At 51.1% G+C, this 16379-nt stretch overlaps 1 protein-coding gene across 2 annotated transcripts in view; it reads left to right on the top strand.

Moving 5' to 3' along the window:
* COTL1 (coactosin like F-actin binding protein 1) overlaps positions 1-16379 on the top strand; it is a 49720-nt gene that overhangs the window by 19092 nt on the left and 14249 nt on the right. The window contains exons 3-4 of one of the 2 annotated variants that reach the window (XM_037743914.1): positions 7022-7179; positions 9352-12420. In XM_037743914.1, the coding sequence (XP_037599842.1) occupies positions 7022-7179; positions 9352-9471 (278 nt within the window). In that variant the 3' untranslated portion in view covers positions 9472-12420. Of the gene's footprint in view, positions 1-7021; positions 7180-9351; positions 12421-16379 lie in introns of those variants that run through there. The other variant, XM_017543628.1, reaches the window with a different exon arrangement.

The raw sequence follows: 16379 nt of genomic DNA, 5'->3' as shown, positions 1-16379 counted from the left end.
CATTTCCATCACTTTGACTGCTCAGCAGCCCTGGCTTGGACCCCCGCTGCTTGGCTCCCTCACTTGGTCCCCCGGCTTGGTCCCCCCCACGCCCAGCTTGGCCACCCTGACTTGGTCTCCCCACGTGGTCCCCTCTACTGTCTCTCTTTTGCCCCCTCTGGCTTTACCCTGCCCCGTCCTTCTCTCTTCCAGAGAGGTTGGGAGGAGGGAAGAAGGGGAGGAGAGCACATGGATGGGGAGGAGGCAGGAGAGGTGTAAAGGCACCTCCAGGACCCAGGGAAAGGTCAAAGGAGAGCCAGGAGAGGGGAATGCCACAGAGAAGAGCGTGTAACAGCCACCGGGGCCGGCTTCTGAGCTCGGCTCCGCACCAGGTGGTGTCCTGAGAACATTTGAATGCTGACTCGTTCACACAGATAAACTTCCGTAGTAAATGAAGGCAGAGAAGCTTGAAGAGACGACCTGGGCATTGGCCAAAGCCTCCCTTTACCTACCTGCTGGGTCCTGCCTGGGCATTCTAGGTCTCCAGGGGTCCTTTCCCGGAGCCAGATCTCTATCATTGGCCCCCGATGAGGCTTCAGAGACCAGTGGAAGGAAGGACCAGGCTCTTTTGAGAGTAGAGTTTTAGTACTTTAAGCATCAGAGCTGTCTTTTCATGAACAAGACTCTCCCTGGGTGGAAAGGGGAGGGCGTCCATAGTCTCCAAGTCAGGAACATCCAGAGTGCAGTTGGCCTGGGCTCTGATGCATGGCACCAACCAGAAGGAAACCACAGCCCTCAGGATGGGGTCCTGACCTTGCCGTATCCGTGGCAGAGGCCCTGAGGTCTGATGCTGTGATGCGCATCTAAATCCGTGTGGCTTATGGGGAAGCAGAGGCGCTAGAGGCAGCACAGACAGAAAGGCCTCCTGGTACCCAGGGCCGAGGCTCAGTAGCTCTCTTGCTAATGAGGGCTGTTCCTTCTTGTGGGTTGTGGGATTCTGGGGAGGGAGTGTCCTGGTGGCCTTTGAGGATCGTGCTCAGGAGCCATGAACCCTGCAGGAAGTTGCTTCATGCAGTCACTTCCTTAAAATAAAAGGCAGACGGGTGGCAAGGAGGGCGTGGGGCTGAACTCTGAGCACTTCAGCTTTTCTGCCCTTGAGGGCTTTGTCTCCTCCTCTCCCAGCTCTGAGTTCTTGCATTTCCTCTCCACTCTTCCTCCAAGTCCGTGGGTCTCAGGCTTTGGCAGCCTCAGAATCACCCTGGGGGCTCGCTCACGCACAGTTTCTGGGCCCCACTCCCAGTGTCTGGTTCAGTAGGGCCGAGTGGACCCTGAGGACTCACATTTCTAGTAAGTTCCTGGGTGCTGTGGTGCTCTTGGTCTGAGGACCATGCTTTGAGAACTGCTGCCCTAGACTTCAGGAGTTCTGCAGCGGGCAGGGAGGAGTTGTGTGGCTCATTGTTGCTTCATCTCTCTAAGCCTCAGTTTCTTCATCCGTGAAATGGAACAGTGGTCTGTGCTGCCCTCACAGAGAAGCTGGAATGGTGCAGTGTGCAAAGTCTTAGAGTGGTGCCTGGCACCTTATACGTGCTAGGTAGACTTGGGGCTCAGGTCCTCCCGGACCTTTACTGCCTTCCATCTGCCCTCAAGAAAGACTTACAGAGTGACTTTGTGACTCTGTGTGCCTTGGAGTGCCCTACTCTGAAACCCAAAGCTGGATACAGAAGGTTGTCCCCATTCTACAGCGGGAACAGAGCATGAAGCATCCTCATGTGATGTTCCGTAGCTAAAGGAAGCAGCTGGCATCGGCCCCGGCTGGCCGATCTCTGGAGCTGGGACCCTTTTCGGTGCGCCAGGTTGCCTTAGCAAACAATTGTGTGTAGGGGGTGCGAGGTGCCAGGAGATGGCGAGAAACGGGGGACAGACTCTGCCCGCCTTATTAAGGACAGAGCAGTGGACAGTTGTGAGGGCAGGGGCTGGTGCCCCCGTATCCCATGGTGGTAGCTGAGATCTCCCAGGGAGAGCGTGTCAGGGGAAAGGAGAGGATGAGGTGGAAAACCTTGGGGAGTGCCCACTTGGAGACAGCGGGTAGAAGAGCCAGGAAGAAAGTAGAAGGTGGCATCAGCGCTCTGAGAACCACGATGGCACCATGTCCTGGGTGCCATGGGAAGGGAGAAGTTCATGGAGGGCAGAATTGACAATGGTGTGAAACGCCACTAGTGGGCGTGGAGAAGATGGTGTTCGCTTGGCAATGAGGAGGTCCCTGTGAGCCCGAGGGCAGTTTCATTGGAGAGATGTTGGGAGTCAAAAAACAGCAAGGAGTCCTATCAGCCAAGTCCTTCAGATCTCATTTCTTTTTCATGTAATCCTCCCCACCACTTCATGAGGTAAGTATTTGACCCATTTTGTGGATGAGGAAACTGAGGCTTAGAGCCATTCAGGACTGTGGTCCAGGTCACGAGGCTGGTACATGTGGGGGTCCGTTTCTAAAGGATTCTGGAATTTGAACTTGCACCCTGGACGTTGCAGAGAAGGTTGAGGGTGTAGACTGCTCCACTGTGCTGAGGCCACCAGCAGAAGGAACTCATGGCTTCTGTCTCCTGGTGCCTGTGATGGGTGAAGTCCTGGGTCCCCCGTCCCCCACCCGGGCTGCGCAGTCTCCCTCTCTTCTCTGACTAGACCTGGACTCTCAACCTCAGTCTGAAGAGATGGACCATTGGCCCTGTCGGAGACCAAGTGGTACAGTGGGGGTGATGGGAAGCCCAGGTGCCAACCTTCTTCTAAGCTGTTTTGCCATCTTAATGCACACACACACACACAAACACACACATACACAACACACATGCACACACACAAATGCATGAATATGTACACACATATATATCTGTGCACACAAACATATGTATATACACACATATACAAACACACCTATACACACGCATATATACACACATACACAAATATACACATATCACAGTAACATATACATGCTGGCATTTCTCCATGCCCTTCAGCAGATATGCCGTTTTCCTGTGAACAAGAGTGACACTAGCCCGAGGTAGACGAGGCAGCCTGGGGCTTCCCACTGCTGATGTGGGGCTGTGAGTGCCCCTCGGGTTTGTGGACCCGGTTTGCTCAGAAGAGGGAAAGTAGCTGAACCAGGGATGAAGAACTAGTGTTTTCCCCAGCACTGCCCCTTGTGAGGTCAAAAGGGACTGAGAACCACCTTCAGGGTGAGCGGGGTCAGGGAGAGGCCTCCAGTCTGCCGGGCAGCTGCAGAAACGGTGCACAGACCAACAGGTTTTCCATCTGAGGCTCAGCTGACCTGTCACTTTCGTGCCAGATCTCCAGCAGCAAACATTTGTAAGCACAACGTGACTCTCAGATTTTCAAAACAGGCCTGTCAGCGATCTTATTGACCAGCATTGTCAGATAAGCAACCAGCAGTAACCTAGCAAACTGTGTCCCTTGTCACCCCGCTCCCCCCACGGTCATTCAGATGACATCAGGCTGTGGTTCTGGAAGGTTCCCAGCGGCCTTGGGATTGGGGGGTGTGACTTACTTATTGTACATCTATCTTGTGCCGGGCCCTGTGCTGGTACTTGGGACCCAGGGACAGTGCTTGTAGTTTTTTTTTTTGAGACGGAGTTTCACCCTTGTTGCCCAGGTTGGAGTGCAGTGGCGCAATCTCAGCTCACTGCAACCTCTGCACCTCCCGGGTTCAAACGATTCCCCTGCCTCAGCCTCCTGACTAGCTCTGATTACAGGCATGCGCCACCATGCCCAGCTAATTTTTGTATTTTTAGTAGAGACGGGGTTTCTCCATGTTGGTCAGGCTGGTCTCGAACTGCTGACTGCAGGTGATGTGCCCACCTCGGCCTCCCAAAGTGTGGAGATTACAGGCGTGAGCCACCGCACCTGGCTGCTTGTGGTTCTTTAACAGAAACATGTGACACTAAAGGGGGAAAGGATGTTGCTCAAATAGACCTGGGAGGTCTGAAAGGGGGAGGGGTGGGCTCAGAGGGCAGTGTGGAGGTCCTTGGCAGCCAGCAGGGAAGGAAGACCTTGGCAAAGCCGTGGTGCTGCACAGAGGAGCTGGCCAGAGCCGTGGGAGTGGGAGGGGTGACATGGAGAAGTGAGAGAGCCTGGGAGAGCTGGCTCAGCCCGAAGGCTTGGCACTGCACTGAACAGATGGTCGGGGTCCCCGAAAACTGCGTTGGCCCAAAGCAGGGCTGGTAACTTTCCCCCGTGGAGGCTTGGGCCAAGGATGGGCAGTTTGGATACAAGTCCCGGCTGATCACTGTGGAAATGGGAACCCGAGAGTGGTTACCATGGAAACAGATTCGCAGTGTTCTTTTGCTTGTGAAAGGCATTTGGAGGCGGATGTGCAGCCCCTCCTCCCCCTCGGGTCAAGGCTGCCATTTCATTAAGCACTTTGGTGTTGATGTTCTGGCGACACTACTCAGAACAGAGGCCTGGCTTCCCAAACACCACGGGGACTGCTGAGAAACGCTCTTGAGCTAAAGGGCTGCTCCGCACACTCCAGTCTGCACCAGCCGGCCGTGGCCTCGTGGCCTCGCCCTTTGCACCTTAGATGTGAGGAACCGCCCTCACCTGCACCAGCCTGGTTTCCTGTGGGCGGTGGCCACCTGGCAGCCCCGCCCTGTGTCAGGAGCTTTTGAGTGAAGGTTCTACCCTGAGGGGCCAGTGGGTTTTGTAGCTCTCACATTTAGTCTCCAGGGTCAGCTGATAAGGGAGGTGTGAAATCACCCCATTTTGGAAGGAACCCACTTGTCTATCACCTGATGGACCGATAAGCAAAATGTGGTCTCTCCACACAGTGAAAGGCCCGTCAGCCATGAAAGGGAATGGAATGCTGACCCCCACGGCCGCAGGGACGGACCTGGAGATGTGACTCTGAGTGAAAGAAGCCAGACGTCAGAGGCCACATAGCATATGAGTCCATTGCCACGTCCAGCACGGGCCAGTCCATAGAGACAGAAAGTAGAGGAGCAGGTGCCAGGGCCCGGGGAAGTGGGGTGGAGAGTGATGACATTAGATAGTTGTGATGTTTGCGCAGCATTGAGAGCGTCCTTAAAGCCACTGAACTGTGTACTTTAAAGTGTTAACATGGTGAATTTTATGTTATGTGACTTTTATCTCAGTAAAGAAAAGAAAGTGTTTTACAGGTGAGGCAGCCAGGCTGGTGTTGGGGATTCAGGCACAGTCCCTGGGTGCTGGGAGGCGGGGCTCTCGCCCCTCGAGGTCTCCTGAGCTCTGCACTCCTCTGCCCTCACTTCTCATGTCCAACCAGGCTCTGTGGATTTACCTGCGCAGCATCCCTGAGACCATCCTTCTTTCTGTTCCTGCTGCCTGGTCACCTGCTGACCCCCCGATGGCCATGGCCTGGTGGGGCACTTCCCTGGAGAAAGGGGGCTGAGCACGTGCACCTAAGCTGTCAGGCCCTCGGCTCTGGCCTCGCCGTGTTCTGACCCTGGCCACATCACGTGGCCCCTGAGCCTCCAGCCCTTATCTATGAAGGTGATTTGGATGTTGATGATGAAAAATGAAAGTCTGTACCTCATCTACCTCCCAGCATTGTTATAAAGACCACATGAGATAAAATAGAAGCATGTTTTGTAAACTGAAAAGTGCTGTGCCGCTGTGAGTGGTGATGATGGCTGCTTTCCTTTAAGAAGTAAGTGTTGTGGAGTCCCTGACCCTGGACGGGAGTTAGGATCACAGGTTCATGGTCTGCTGAGAGCTGTGTGTTCCTTAGCTCCCGGGGACAGACGGATGAGCCATTAGACCGCATGGCTTCTTGTTGAAGGCGTACAGCTGGTAACCCCTCAGGCTTTGAGATAATCACCAGGAAGTGAACTTCTCAACTCCCTGCGCTGGTCTCCTTTAGACAGGTGGTTTGTGGCCTTGAGTCTTGGCGCCAACGTACATGCTTTGTGTGGGACCCTGCAGGGAGGTACTTAGATTCTAGGAAGAAATGCAGATTTATTTATTTATTTATTTTTAACTCAAAGTGTGGTCCTTTGACCATCAGCATCAGCATCCCTGGGGAGCTTCTTAGAAGCATAGACCCAAAACCTGTTGAATCAGAATCTGCATTTTAGGAAGATTTCCCCAGTGATTTAAATCCACACGAGTTTTGAGAAGCAAGCATATACTGCTCTACAGTATCACTGGGTGCCTGAGAAATCCTCACGCCAGCAACTAAGAGCCCTGAGAGAGTATCGGCGTTGATATAGGTGGCTAACACAAGGTGAATGGTTCCAAACCACTGGCGTCCCTATGGCAACCACCAGTTAGGAATTGTGATGAGATGTTGGTGATAATGGCAATTAAAATATGAACTATTTGTGAAGTAGGCGGAATAAGGATATGTGATCTCCTCGAGAGGCACAGAACTCTGGTGGAAAACACAAAAGGCGGCCTGATTCAATGGGGACACCAACTGTTGAGAGCAGTAGTTCTCACCCAGGGGTGTTCCGCCCCCCTTAGGGGACATCTGCAATGCAGGGAGGCATTTTTGTTTGTCGTAACTGGTGTGGCCAGGTGAGGGGTGCCACTCAACACCCTGCAACCTACAGAAAGTTCCCTACCAGAGAGAGTGATCTGGCCTCAGATGCCAGTTGAGCTGATGTTGAGTAATATTGTTTTATCCTAGCGGTGTACCCGTGGCCCTGCATGCCATACACACACACATGCAATGCACACACACACAACTTCATTTTGTTTTACGTGAGACAGGGTGTCACTTGGCCACCCAGGCTGGAGTACAGTGGCGTGATCTCTACTCACTGCAGCCTCAATCTCATAGGCTCAAGTGATCCTCCCTCCTCAGCCTCCCTGGTAGCTGGGACTACAGGTGCATGCCACCTTACCCAGATAATTTTTTGGTATTCTTTTTTTTAGAAAGGCAGTTTTGCCATGTTGCCCAGGCTGGTCTCAAACTCTTGGGCTAAAGCAATCCTTTAAACATGCTGGGGTGTTTTAACAGAGCACTGTGTTCTGTCTTTGCTGTTGGCCACAGATGACGTCCGGTTGTTTGCCTTCGTGCGCTTCACCACCGGGGATGCCATGAGCAAGAGGTCCAAGTTCGCCCTCATCACGTGGATCGGTGAGGACGTCAGCGGGCTGCAGCGCGCCAAAACCGGGACGGACAAGACCCTGGTCAAGGAGGTCGTACAGGTAATTCTCTGAGTTCCTCCATTGTCTGGAGGTCATAGCTCACCCGGGGTCACCATCCTGCAAGGACAGAGAGGGCTGGGTTGGACTCCTGGGTCTGTAGCTTAGCTGTGACTTGGGATAAGCCATGCCGAGTCTCTGCACCAGTAGAGCCACCGGTGAAATGTCACCAAAATTGTTTCAGTATGCAGGCTAGGAGGAGGTCGCTGTGTTTGCGATCCCACCTATCCTGTGACAGAAGCGTGGCAGCTGGGCACCTACCTCCGTGGGTGGGGCAGGTGGCTTGCTTCTAGAGAAGGGGACTGGTGGGGGCACCAGAATAGCGGCCACTACCTTGTGGCGTCCTGGCTGACTTTCAGTGGTGGTCTCCAGGATCCCGTGGGAGAATTAATGTGTACCCTCTCTGAACAGTGCTTACTTTAGGTCTTTTCCATTCTGGCCATTAAAGAAAATGGACATTTTCAATTCCAGAAACTTCCAAGGTTGTTCTCTTGGGGTACAGGTAATGGGATTGTGTTGAGAAAAGAAAATCTGAACTCCAAAAAGGGAGACCTGGGGAAGGGTAGGTGAGGGAGAGACCTCTCTCTTATCCTGTCTCTAAATAAATAAATAAAAATAAAAACAACAGTCTAATGAGAGAAGGTGGTGAAAGCTAAGAGGCCCAGGGTTTCTTTTCGGCTTTGCTGTGTCCTAGCCTGCAGGCCACACTCTCGTCTCCAGCTACCTTTTTTTAAGGTTAATGTAATTTCGTAAATGATAAGCTGCACCGCCTTTGTAATTCAGGGTTTTCTGGTAGCAGAGTGTCCTTCACAAATGTCCTGTAATGTACTAAGCGTTCCCCTGTTCCTGGCCTCTTAAGTTGCTTCCAATTTTTATTTTTGTAAATAATGTTCCAACCAACATTTTAATACATGCAGCTCCCTTCTCTCTTCTGTTGAATTATTCCTTGAGAATACAGTCTCAGGAGGTGGGTTCCGGAGTTAAGAGGCAAGATAATTATTTTTCAAAGGTATGGGCGTGAGATTGGCTTTGAGCAGCGTTAGCGCCGTGCCTGGACCGAGGAAATGCTGACAAAGGCCATTTGTTTCACACGCTGGTCAGCATTCCTGGTTGACACTGCTGTCTGCGCCCCGTCTGGCCGTGGAGCCCCTGTTTTGGAAAAGCACTTATTCAACCCCACAGGCTGTTTTCCTCCAGGCCAGTTGGGTTTTAATGGTTAACCAGCTTTCAGGGGTCTTCCGAGTGGCAGCAGGATGGAAAATGAAAAAGAAGTCCTGTTCATGGCCAAAGGTCTCCTGCTGAATTCCGGCTGCTGTGCTTGGCCCGCTCTTGGACGTGGCCCGGAGGAAAGAGAGCAGAGGGAGGGGGCGCTCGCCAGGATGTGGGCACGGGGCACCACATCGCAGATTTTGTGATTCCTTTTTTCTTCCCATGTAAAAAGTTGTGGTAAAATACTGGCTAGGTGTGGTGGCTCACACCTGTAATCCCATCATTTGGGGAGACCAAGGCGGGCACATCACCTGAGGTCAGAAGTTTGAGACCAGCCTGGCCAACCAAAACGATGAAACCCTGTCTGTACTAAAAATACCAAAAAATTAGCCAGGCGTGATGGCGCACGCCTGTAGTACCATCTACTTGGGAGGCTGAGACAGGAGAATTGCTTGAACCTGGGAGGCGGAGGTTGCAGTAGTGAGCTGAGATCGCACCACGCCTTCTGGGCAACAGAGCAAGATTCTGTCAAATAAATAAATGTAAAATACAATAACATAAATTTTAGCCATTTTAAAGTACAATTCAGCATCATTAAACAGAGTCACAATGGTGTATACTCATCACCGCTATCTAGTTCCAGAACTTTCTCATCAACCCCAGAGGAAACCTTATACCCACTAAGGCAGTCTGCAGGTTCTTTCCTATCTAGAACTCTTTTCAGTTTGGTTGGTTGGGCCGGTGGCCGGGGAGGGTTGGAGGACATTGATTCCCTGGTGGGAACCTTTAGGTGGGAGGAGTGGTGATAGTTCATATTTGCAAGCTCCAGTAAGTTGAAGCACAAGGAAGAATGGCTTGGCTCTTGGAGGCGGAAGTGCAGGGCTTTTCGGTTTTCGGTGTGGCTGGATTGAGGGCTCATGCAGTATTTTCATCTCATCTCTCAGTTCTGTTTTTCTCTGGGTTTAGAGTCAGGTAGCCTTGGCACAGCCGAAGAAATGGTCCATGCTGTGGTGGTCCTTCTGGGTCAGGATCCCAGAAGAGAGGTCTCTTTCCTCAGTGTCAGTCAGTCTCTTAAGAAGACCCTGATTGGCCCAGCCTGGGTCACATGCACAACCCGGGTGGGGAAGCGGGGTTTCATGATTGGAAGCTCCAGTGCGATCGCAGTTGTTAAAGAAAGGGATCTCATGGTGAATGAGGCACAGATGTGCACTGCAGTGCCAGGGTTGGTGGGGGGGGGGGCTGGAATGCTGTCTGGAACGACAGGTGCAGGGTCATATTTTGACCATTACCATTTGCATTTTCCACCTCTGCATTTAAAAATCCCAATTATCTGAAACTACTACAAGACTTTACAATTCATGCTGCATTTGCAAATACAGCCTTCTAGGTTACAAAGGGTCCATTCTGCTGGCATGACGCTATATTTCCACAGGCACTAAAACCCCTCTGAGACTGGCCTGCCCATCAGCTAGCTTCCCCTCTGCCTCATGGAGACTGGGAGCAGATGTTCTCTGAGGACCTTCCAGATGGGCCTGTTCTGGGTGCCATGTCTTGGGGACCGGGTCACTTACCCGATTGCTTTTTTGCCATCATTTCCATGTGAAGAAGAAGTGGATTGGCCTTTAGTTTAAGATTATTGTATTCATAAACCCTTGACTTTGGTCGTAATAAAAGTCATGCACGTGCGTTCTCGTGCTTTGTGTGTAACATGGAGGGTGTAAATTCACTGCATGGTCATTGATGTGGAGGAACTGGAATCCAGCGGGGGCAATTTTTTTTTTTCTTTTTGAGACAGAATCTCACTGTGTCACCCAGTCTGGAGTGCAGTGGCGCAGTCTCAGCTCACTGCAGCCTCCGTCTCCCAGGCTTAAGCAATTCTCATGCCTCAGCCTCTTGAGTAGCTGGAGATTAAAGGCGTGCACCACCACGCCCAGCAAATTTAGAGGAGGGATCTTTATGCTACTAACCACCCGCCTGGCCATGGACAAATCTCTCCCTCCCTGGGCCTCAATGTCCTCATTTGTAAAATGAAGAATCAGATAAGTTGACTTGCTGTGTCATATTCTAGTTTGGCGTATTCTGAAAATTCTTCTTTTATTTTAATGGAGTAATTTGTTTATGAAGGCATTTTGCCTTTAAATGAACCTTATGTTACTTTGTCAAGGAGGAAAGTGTAGTACAGTGGACTTTGGAGCCAGATGGCATGGGTTTAAATTTCAGCTCCGTCACTTACTGTGTGGCTTGGGCACATGGCTAACACGCTCTGGGCTCAGTCACCTGATGTGTAAAATAAGAGTAATATAGTGTGTGCCTTGTAGGATTGTGGTGGGGATTAAATGAGCAAATATAGGGAAAGTGCTTAGACCAATGTCTTAATTTCTGGGACCCGGAAGTAGTAGCTGTTATTTCCAGCTTTCCTTTTAGACAACACCATGACACACAGTTCTGGCAGGAAACATTTCCACCCTGTAGATTATTTTCTTAGGAGATGCTCGATACAGATGCTGAGCTACAGGGCACAGAGCATCACTCTTGTTGTTTACCGATGTTGCCAGTTGTGTTGTAAATGGCTTGGGCCAAAGTCACAGCCATCAGCAGCACAGGAAGGGCCTGGCCTTACCCGCACTTGCCAGCACTGACCTCCAACAGTTCATACTTCACCTGTGGCCTGCCACACAGGTGCGTCAGCGTACGGGGAAACTGAGGCCCACAGCAGTGATAGGACCTGCCCTAAACTCACCGCTAATGAATAACAGAGCTGGGGCTAGAACTAAGAGTCAGGTTCGACTCTAAGTCTCCTTAGTCTATTCAGAGCCGAGAAAGTGAGAGGCGGCAGTGGCTGGGAAAACAAGACAAATGCCAGCAAGGCCACGGGGCAGCAGGGGCTGCCAGGCAGGCTGGGCTGGCGACTGCGACGCCCAGACTCGAGTCTGGGGAATGCGCTGAACGTTCAGCACGCACGGCTGCCTGGCCACAGCTGTTGTCTGCCACACCGAAGTACCCGGCTGGTGCCCAGGACAGAGCCTCTGTCCCATTGTTCTCCTGTCTCTGCAGGATTGCGGGGACAATGCCGTGACCTCTGGTAGCGGCCTGCGATGTGCTAGGGCCAGGCTCTCTCGGTTGAGAGCCATGCTTGGTCATTGCTGCGACATGCTTGTCTTGCAGAATGGGTTCATTCACTTGATCCTTTTATTCATTCTTTAACATAATACAAACATTCACGGAGCCAGGAATCCAGAGGGCGTGCAGCTCAGCTTTCAGGGTCAGGAACGGAGGACAACAGAGGCTGCTGCGTCCAAGGAGAAATGGAGGTGGGAAGGACGGACGTGCCAGGGATGGCGTGAACTAGCCAGTCGGAGTCTATTCTGATGGCTTCTAAGCCCCCGAAGCAACCAGGCTCAGTGGCTCACACCTGTAATCACAGCACTTTGGGAGGCCAAGGCAGAAGGATTGCTTGAGCTCAGGAGTTGGAGACCAGCCTGGTCAACATAGTGGGACCTCATCTCTACTAAAAATAAAAAAAGTTAGCCAGAGCGTGGTGTCGCATGCCTGTAGTCCCAGCTACTCAGGAGTCTGAGCTGGGAGGATCGCGAGAGCCTGGGAATTGGAGGCTGCGGTGAGCCGTGCTTGTGCCATTGCACTCCAGCCTGGATGACAGAGGGAAACCCTGTCTCAAACATAAGTAAATAAATAAATAAAAATAAACCCCAGGGGCAGGACTGGCTGAATTTCTGGGACCAGAGGTACCCACCCCTCCCCTCTGAGGGCCTCTTTTGGGTACCAATGTGGCAATAATATGAATAACAATAGCTTTACTGTGTGTCTACTGTGTGCCTGACACTGTCTGAAGGACTCTGTGTGTATTAAATCATTTCTCCTTCACGAGGCCAGGTTTGCTACTTGCCATGTTTTGTAGATGAGGAGGTTGGGATCTGAGAAAGCTGAGTAACTTGCTAAAGGTCCGGGTGCCCGGACGTGGCAGAGCTATGCCTGGAATCCAGGCTGTGGGCTCAGAGCCCCGACTCGGCCACTTCACCACCCTGCACATTTCCCAGTCCCCTGGCACCAGGGAGGGGGCTCAGAGCCGGAAGCAGGCTGCACGCTCATTTTGCAGACTTGTGTTGCACGTGCAATTAGTTTTTAAATTTCCTGATTCCCAGTCTTTCTTGATGGTGGCAACTTTAAACTGGAAGGTCAGCTTTGTTGCTCTGTGCTTACTTTTAAAAAATGCTGCTGTGCAAAATAGAAAAAGTTATGGCATGTGGGAGAGTGAGATTCAAGTTGATATTCTAGCTCCATCAGTCCACAACTATAGGACTTTGGGCACGTAATTTTATCACTAGAATTTCTGTGTTTTCACTTAGGAAAAAGAGAATGTAAAATTTCAGAGTGGTTGGAAGGATTAAAGAAAAGCAGTGGGTATGTAAAGGGCTTCTCCATTTTGATACCTGCTGAACTCCTATTCATCCTTCAAAACCCTGATTTCTTACCCTTTTCTCCCACCAGCCTCAATCAGAATTAATTGTGCCTGTATCTGTTTCTACTAGGGTCTAGATTCCAGGAATTATAATAATAAAGTAACTAACCTTAATCTCCTAGAAGGCAGAAGCCATGGCTGCTTTGTGAATTGTATTCCTAGTGTTGGAAGAGTACTATGTGCTAGCACATGACAAGGGCTAAGAAAAGAAGAAATGAGGCTGGGTGCCAGGGCTCATGCCTATGATCCTAGCACCTTTTGAGGCTGAAGCAGGCGGATTGCTTAAGCTCAGGAGCTTGAAACCAGCTTGGACAACATAGTGAGACTACATCTCTGTTTTAAAATAATTTAAAAAACTTAAGAATGGGCCGGGCACAGTGGCTCATTCCTGTAATCTCAGTACTTTCGGAGGCCAAGGCCAAGGCGGGTAGATCCCTTGAGGTCACAAGTTCAAGACAAGCCTGGCCAACATAGTAAAACTCCATCTCTACTAAAAATACAAAAATTACCTGGGCATGGTGGCATGCTCCTGTAATCCCAGCTGCTTGGCAGGCTGAGGCATGAGAATTGCTTGAACCCAGGAGCCGGAGGTTGCAGTGAGCCAAGATCGCACCACTACAGCCCAGCCTGGGCAACAGGGCAAGACCCCATCTCAAAAAAAGAAAAAAAAAATGAAGAAATGAATCTGCTCATGTGGGCTCTTCGTGTTTTACCAGGACAGAAGCTTTTAAATGCTTAGTAACTGTTCTTTGTGTTCAATTAAATTGTGGACTAGTTAACACTCAGGGGACTGGGTGCTAGGCTGAAATTCCACATCTCTGCTTCTGTTTCGATAGAGAGCAGGAGGCTGAGCGCAGTGGCTCACGCCTATAATCCCAGCTCTTTGGGAGGCCGAGGTGGGCAGATCACCTAAGGTCAGGAGTTCTAGACCAGCCAGGCTAACCAGACAAGATGAAACTAAAAATACAAAAATTAGGCTGGGCGTGGTGGCACATGCCTGTAATCCCAGCTACTCAGGAGGCTGAGGCAGGAGAATCGCTTGAACCCGGGAGGCGGAGGTTGCAGTAAGGCAAGATCGTGCCACTGCACTCCAGCCTGGCGACAGAATGAGACTCCATCTCACTAACAAGAAAAAACTTAAAGAAAGCAGGAGTGAGAGCTGATTGGCAGCCAGGAAAGCCTACACCACTCTATGGAATGAGACGTACGAGACGGTCCCCCCCTCACTGAGCATGAGTTAGCACCAGGCACTGTGTGGACCTCCGTAGACTGTTCATTGCCTCCAGAGGGTTTCAGCTGTTTATTTCTATGTGGCTGTTTATGCTTCCTTAAGCCAGTGGTTCATGGAAAGACTCTATATACACATAACCAGAAGGGCCTTTTTGGCCTGATGCATTTCACCTGGGCCGAGGCCAGGGAGACCTCTTGTTGCTCATGTCATACATATATATATTTTTAGGTGGAGTCTCACTCTGTTGCCCAGGCTGGAGTGCAGTGTCGCCATCTTGGCTCACTGCAGTCTCCACCTCCTGGGTTCGAGTGATTGTCCTGCCTTAGCCTCCCGAGTAGCTGGGACCACAGGCACCTGCCATCATGCCCAGCCTAATTTTTGTATTTTTAGTAGTGTTGGGGTTTCATCATGTTGGCCAGGCTGGTCTTAAACTGACTTCAGGTGATCTGCCCACCTTGGCCTCCGAAAGTGCTGGCATTATAGGCATGAGCTGTTGTGCCCAGCCTCATGTTACATATTTTTAAAACACAAATTGCACAATTGAAAGATAAACAGCCCCCATGCAGCATGTGAATGGTAGGATCAGGTATCGCGTACAGAGGGCCAGGTTTATGCATCCATGAGCCAGGGGTGGTACTGACCCCAATATACAGATGAGGAAACAGGCTTGGAGAGAACTAGTTCTTGAGTCAAGGTGAGTGTTTGGGCAGAAGCCAGATGGTGGGGGAACGGAGGCCACTTTAAATGTGGGGCTTTTGTAATGGGAGGACAGTGAGGAGCCCTGGGAAGATTTGAGATGAGAGCAATGGGTCCGCTTTGTGCATCTGTTTCTAAAGAGGTTAAAATCCCTTAGGGGAGCTGAAGTGAGAGGATTGCTTGAGCCCCGGAGTTCCAGACCAGCCTGGGCAATACAGTAAGACCCCGGCTCTACAAAAAATTTAAAAAATTAGCTGAGCGTGGTGGTGTGCACCTATAGTCCAAGCTACTCAGGAGGCTGAGCCCAGGAGGGCAAGGCTGCAGTGAGCTGTGATCACACCACTGTGGCGATGCATGGCACTCAGGTGTAGTCAACAGAGCAAGACCCTGCTCAAAAAAAAGATCCCTGCACCCTGGGTTTGGGCTGGGCATGTAAATGAAGCCGTCTTAATAAGCAAAGAATTCTGCCCAGTGGACTGTGACTTGGCTGCCCTCCACTAAAGTCTAGACCAGTGCTAGCCCTTGGGCAGCCTGCCCTAGCCTGGTACCTGCCCCAGGCTCCTGCCAGCAGCTGGCTTCCGGATGCTCTGGTGCAGCGATTCCCGACACAGTCACTAGCACAGGACAGTCGCTGCGCCGTGCAGATGCGCCATTCGAATGTGTATGGGTCTTAACCTGAAGAATGAATCTGGAGAGCTCCTTGTATGTGAAGTACAGCCTTCCCAGCCGTCATGAAAGGCCGAAGGCTCGCTGCCCTCTAAGTCTTGCTCCTGTGCTGAGTGCTTTTCCTCCTCCTCTTCTCTTCCCCGTCCCTGGACCCCTGTACGCTTTTGTCCAACCCTTGTCATTCTTTGTTCTGGACATCTTGCCTTGTGCGATTCCCTTATGGAACCAGCACACACGCTTAGTCTTCTCCCCATGGGGGTTTTATTTGAAGTTGCTGTGGTTTGCAGAAAGGGTTCCGACAAAATGCAGGAGCTAAGTGATCAGCCACTGCTACCCGCCACCTGACACAGAGGAAACCTTCCCGCGGAGCCCGTGCCACAGCCGTAGCGGGGTGGGGATACAGCCTGTGTCCTTCCTCTTGACATTTCATAAATGCTTTTTGTTTTTATAATTTTTTTTTGAGATGACATTTTGCTCTTGTCACCCAGGTTAGAGAGCAGTGGCACAATCTCAGCTCACTGCAACCTCCACCTCCTGGTTCAAGTGATTTTCCTGCCTCAGCCCCCCAAGTAGCTGGGACTACAGCTGCGTCCCAATGTACCTGGCTAATTTTGTATTTTTAATAGAAATGCCATGTTGGCCAGACTGGTTGAGAACTCCGGACCTCAGGTGATTCACCTGCCTGGGCCTCCCAGAGTGCTGGGATTACAGGCATGTGCCACTGTGCCTGGCCTGTTTTTATAATTTTAATGGCCAAATATTATTTTGTAAGTGGATGTAGTACAGCATATGTAAGTCTGCGATTTTCTGTGTGTGTGTACCTCTCTGTGGGGTGTGTGTGTATATGTGTATGTGTGGCACTCCTGTGTGTGAGTGTGGATTTGTGTGATGCATATGTGTATATGTATGTGCACCCTTGTGGGT

The sequence above is a fragment of the Cebus imitator genome, unplaced genomic scaffold (assembly GCF_001604975.1).
Source record: "Cebus imitator isolate Cc_AM_T3 unplaced genomic scaffold, Cebus_imitator-1.0 Scaffold159, whole genome shotgun sequence".
In the NCBI taxonomy this organism is placed as follows: Eukaryota; Metazoa; Chordata; class Mammalia; order Primates; family Cebidae; genus Cebus; species Cebus imitator.
Note: the sequence above shows the minus strand (reverse complement) of the source record. Positions and strands in the feature narration are given on the sequence as shown.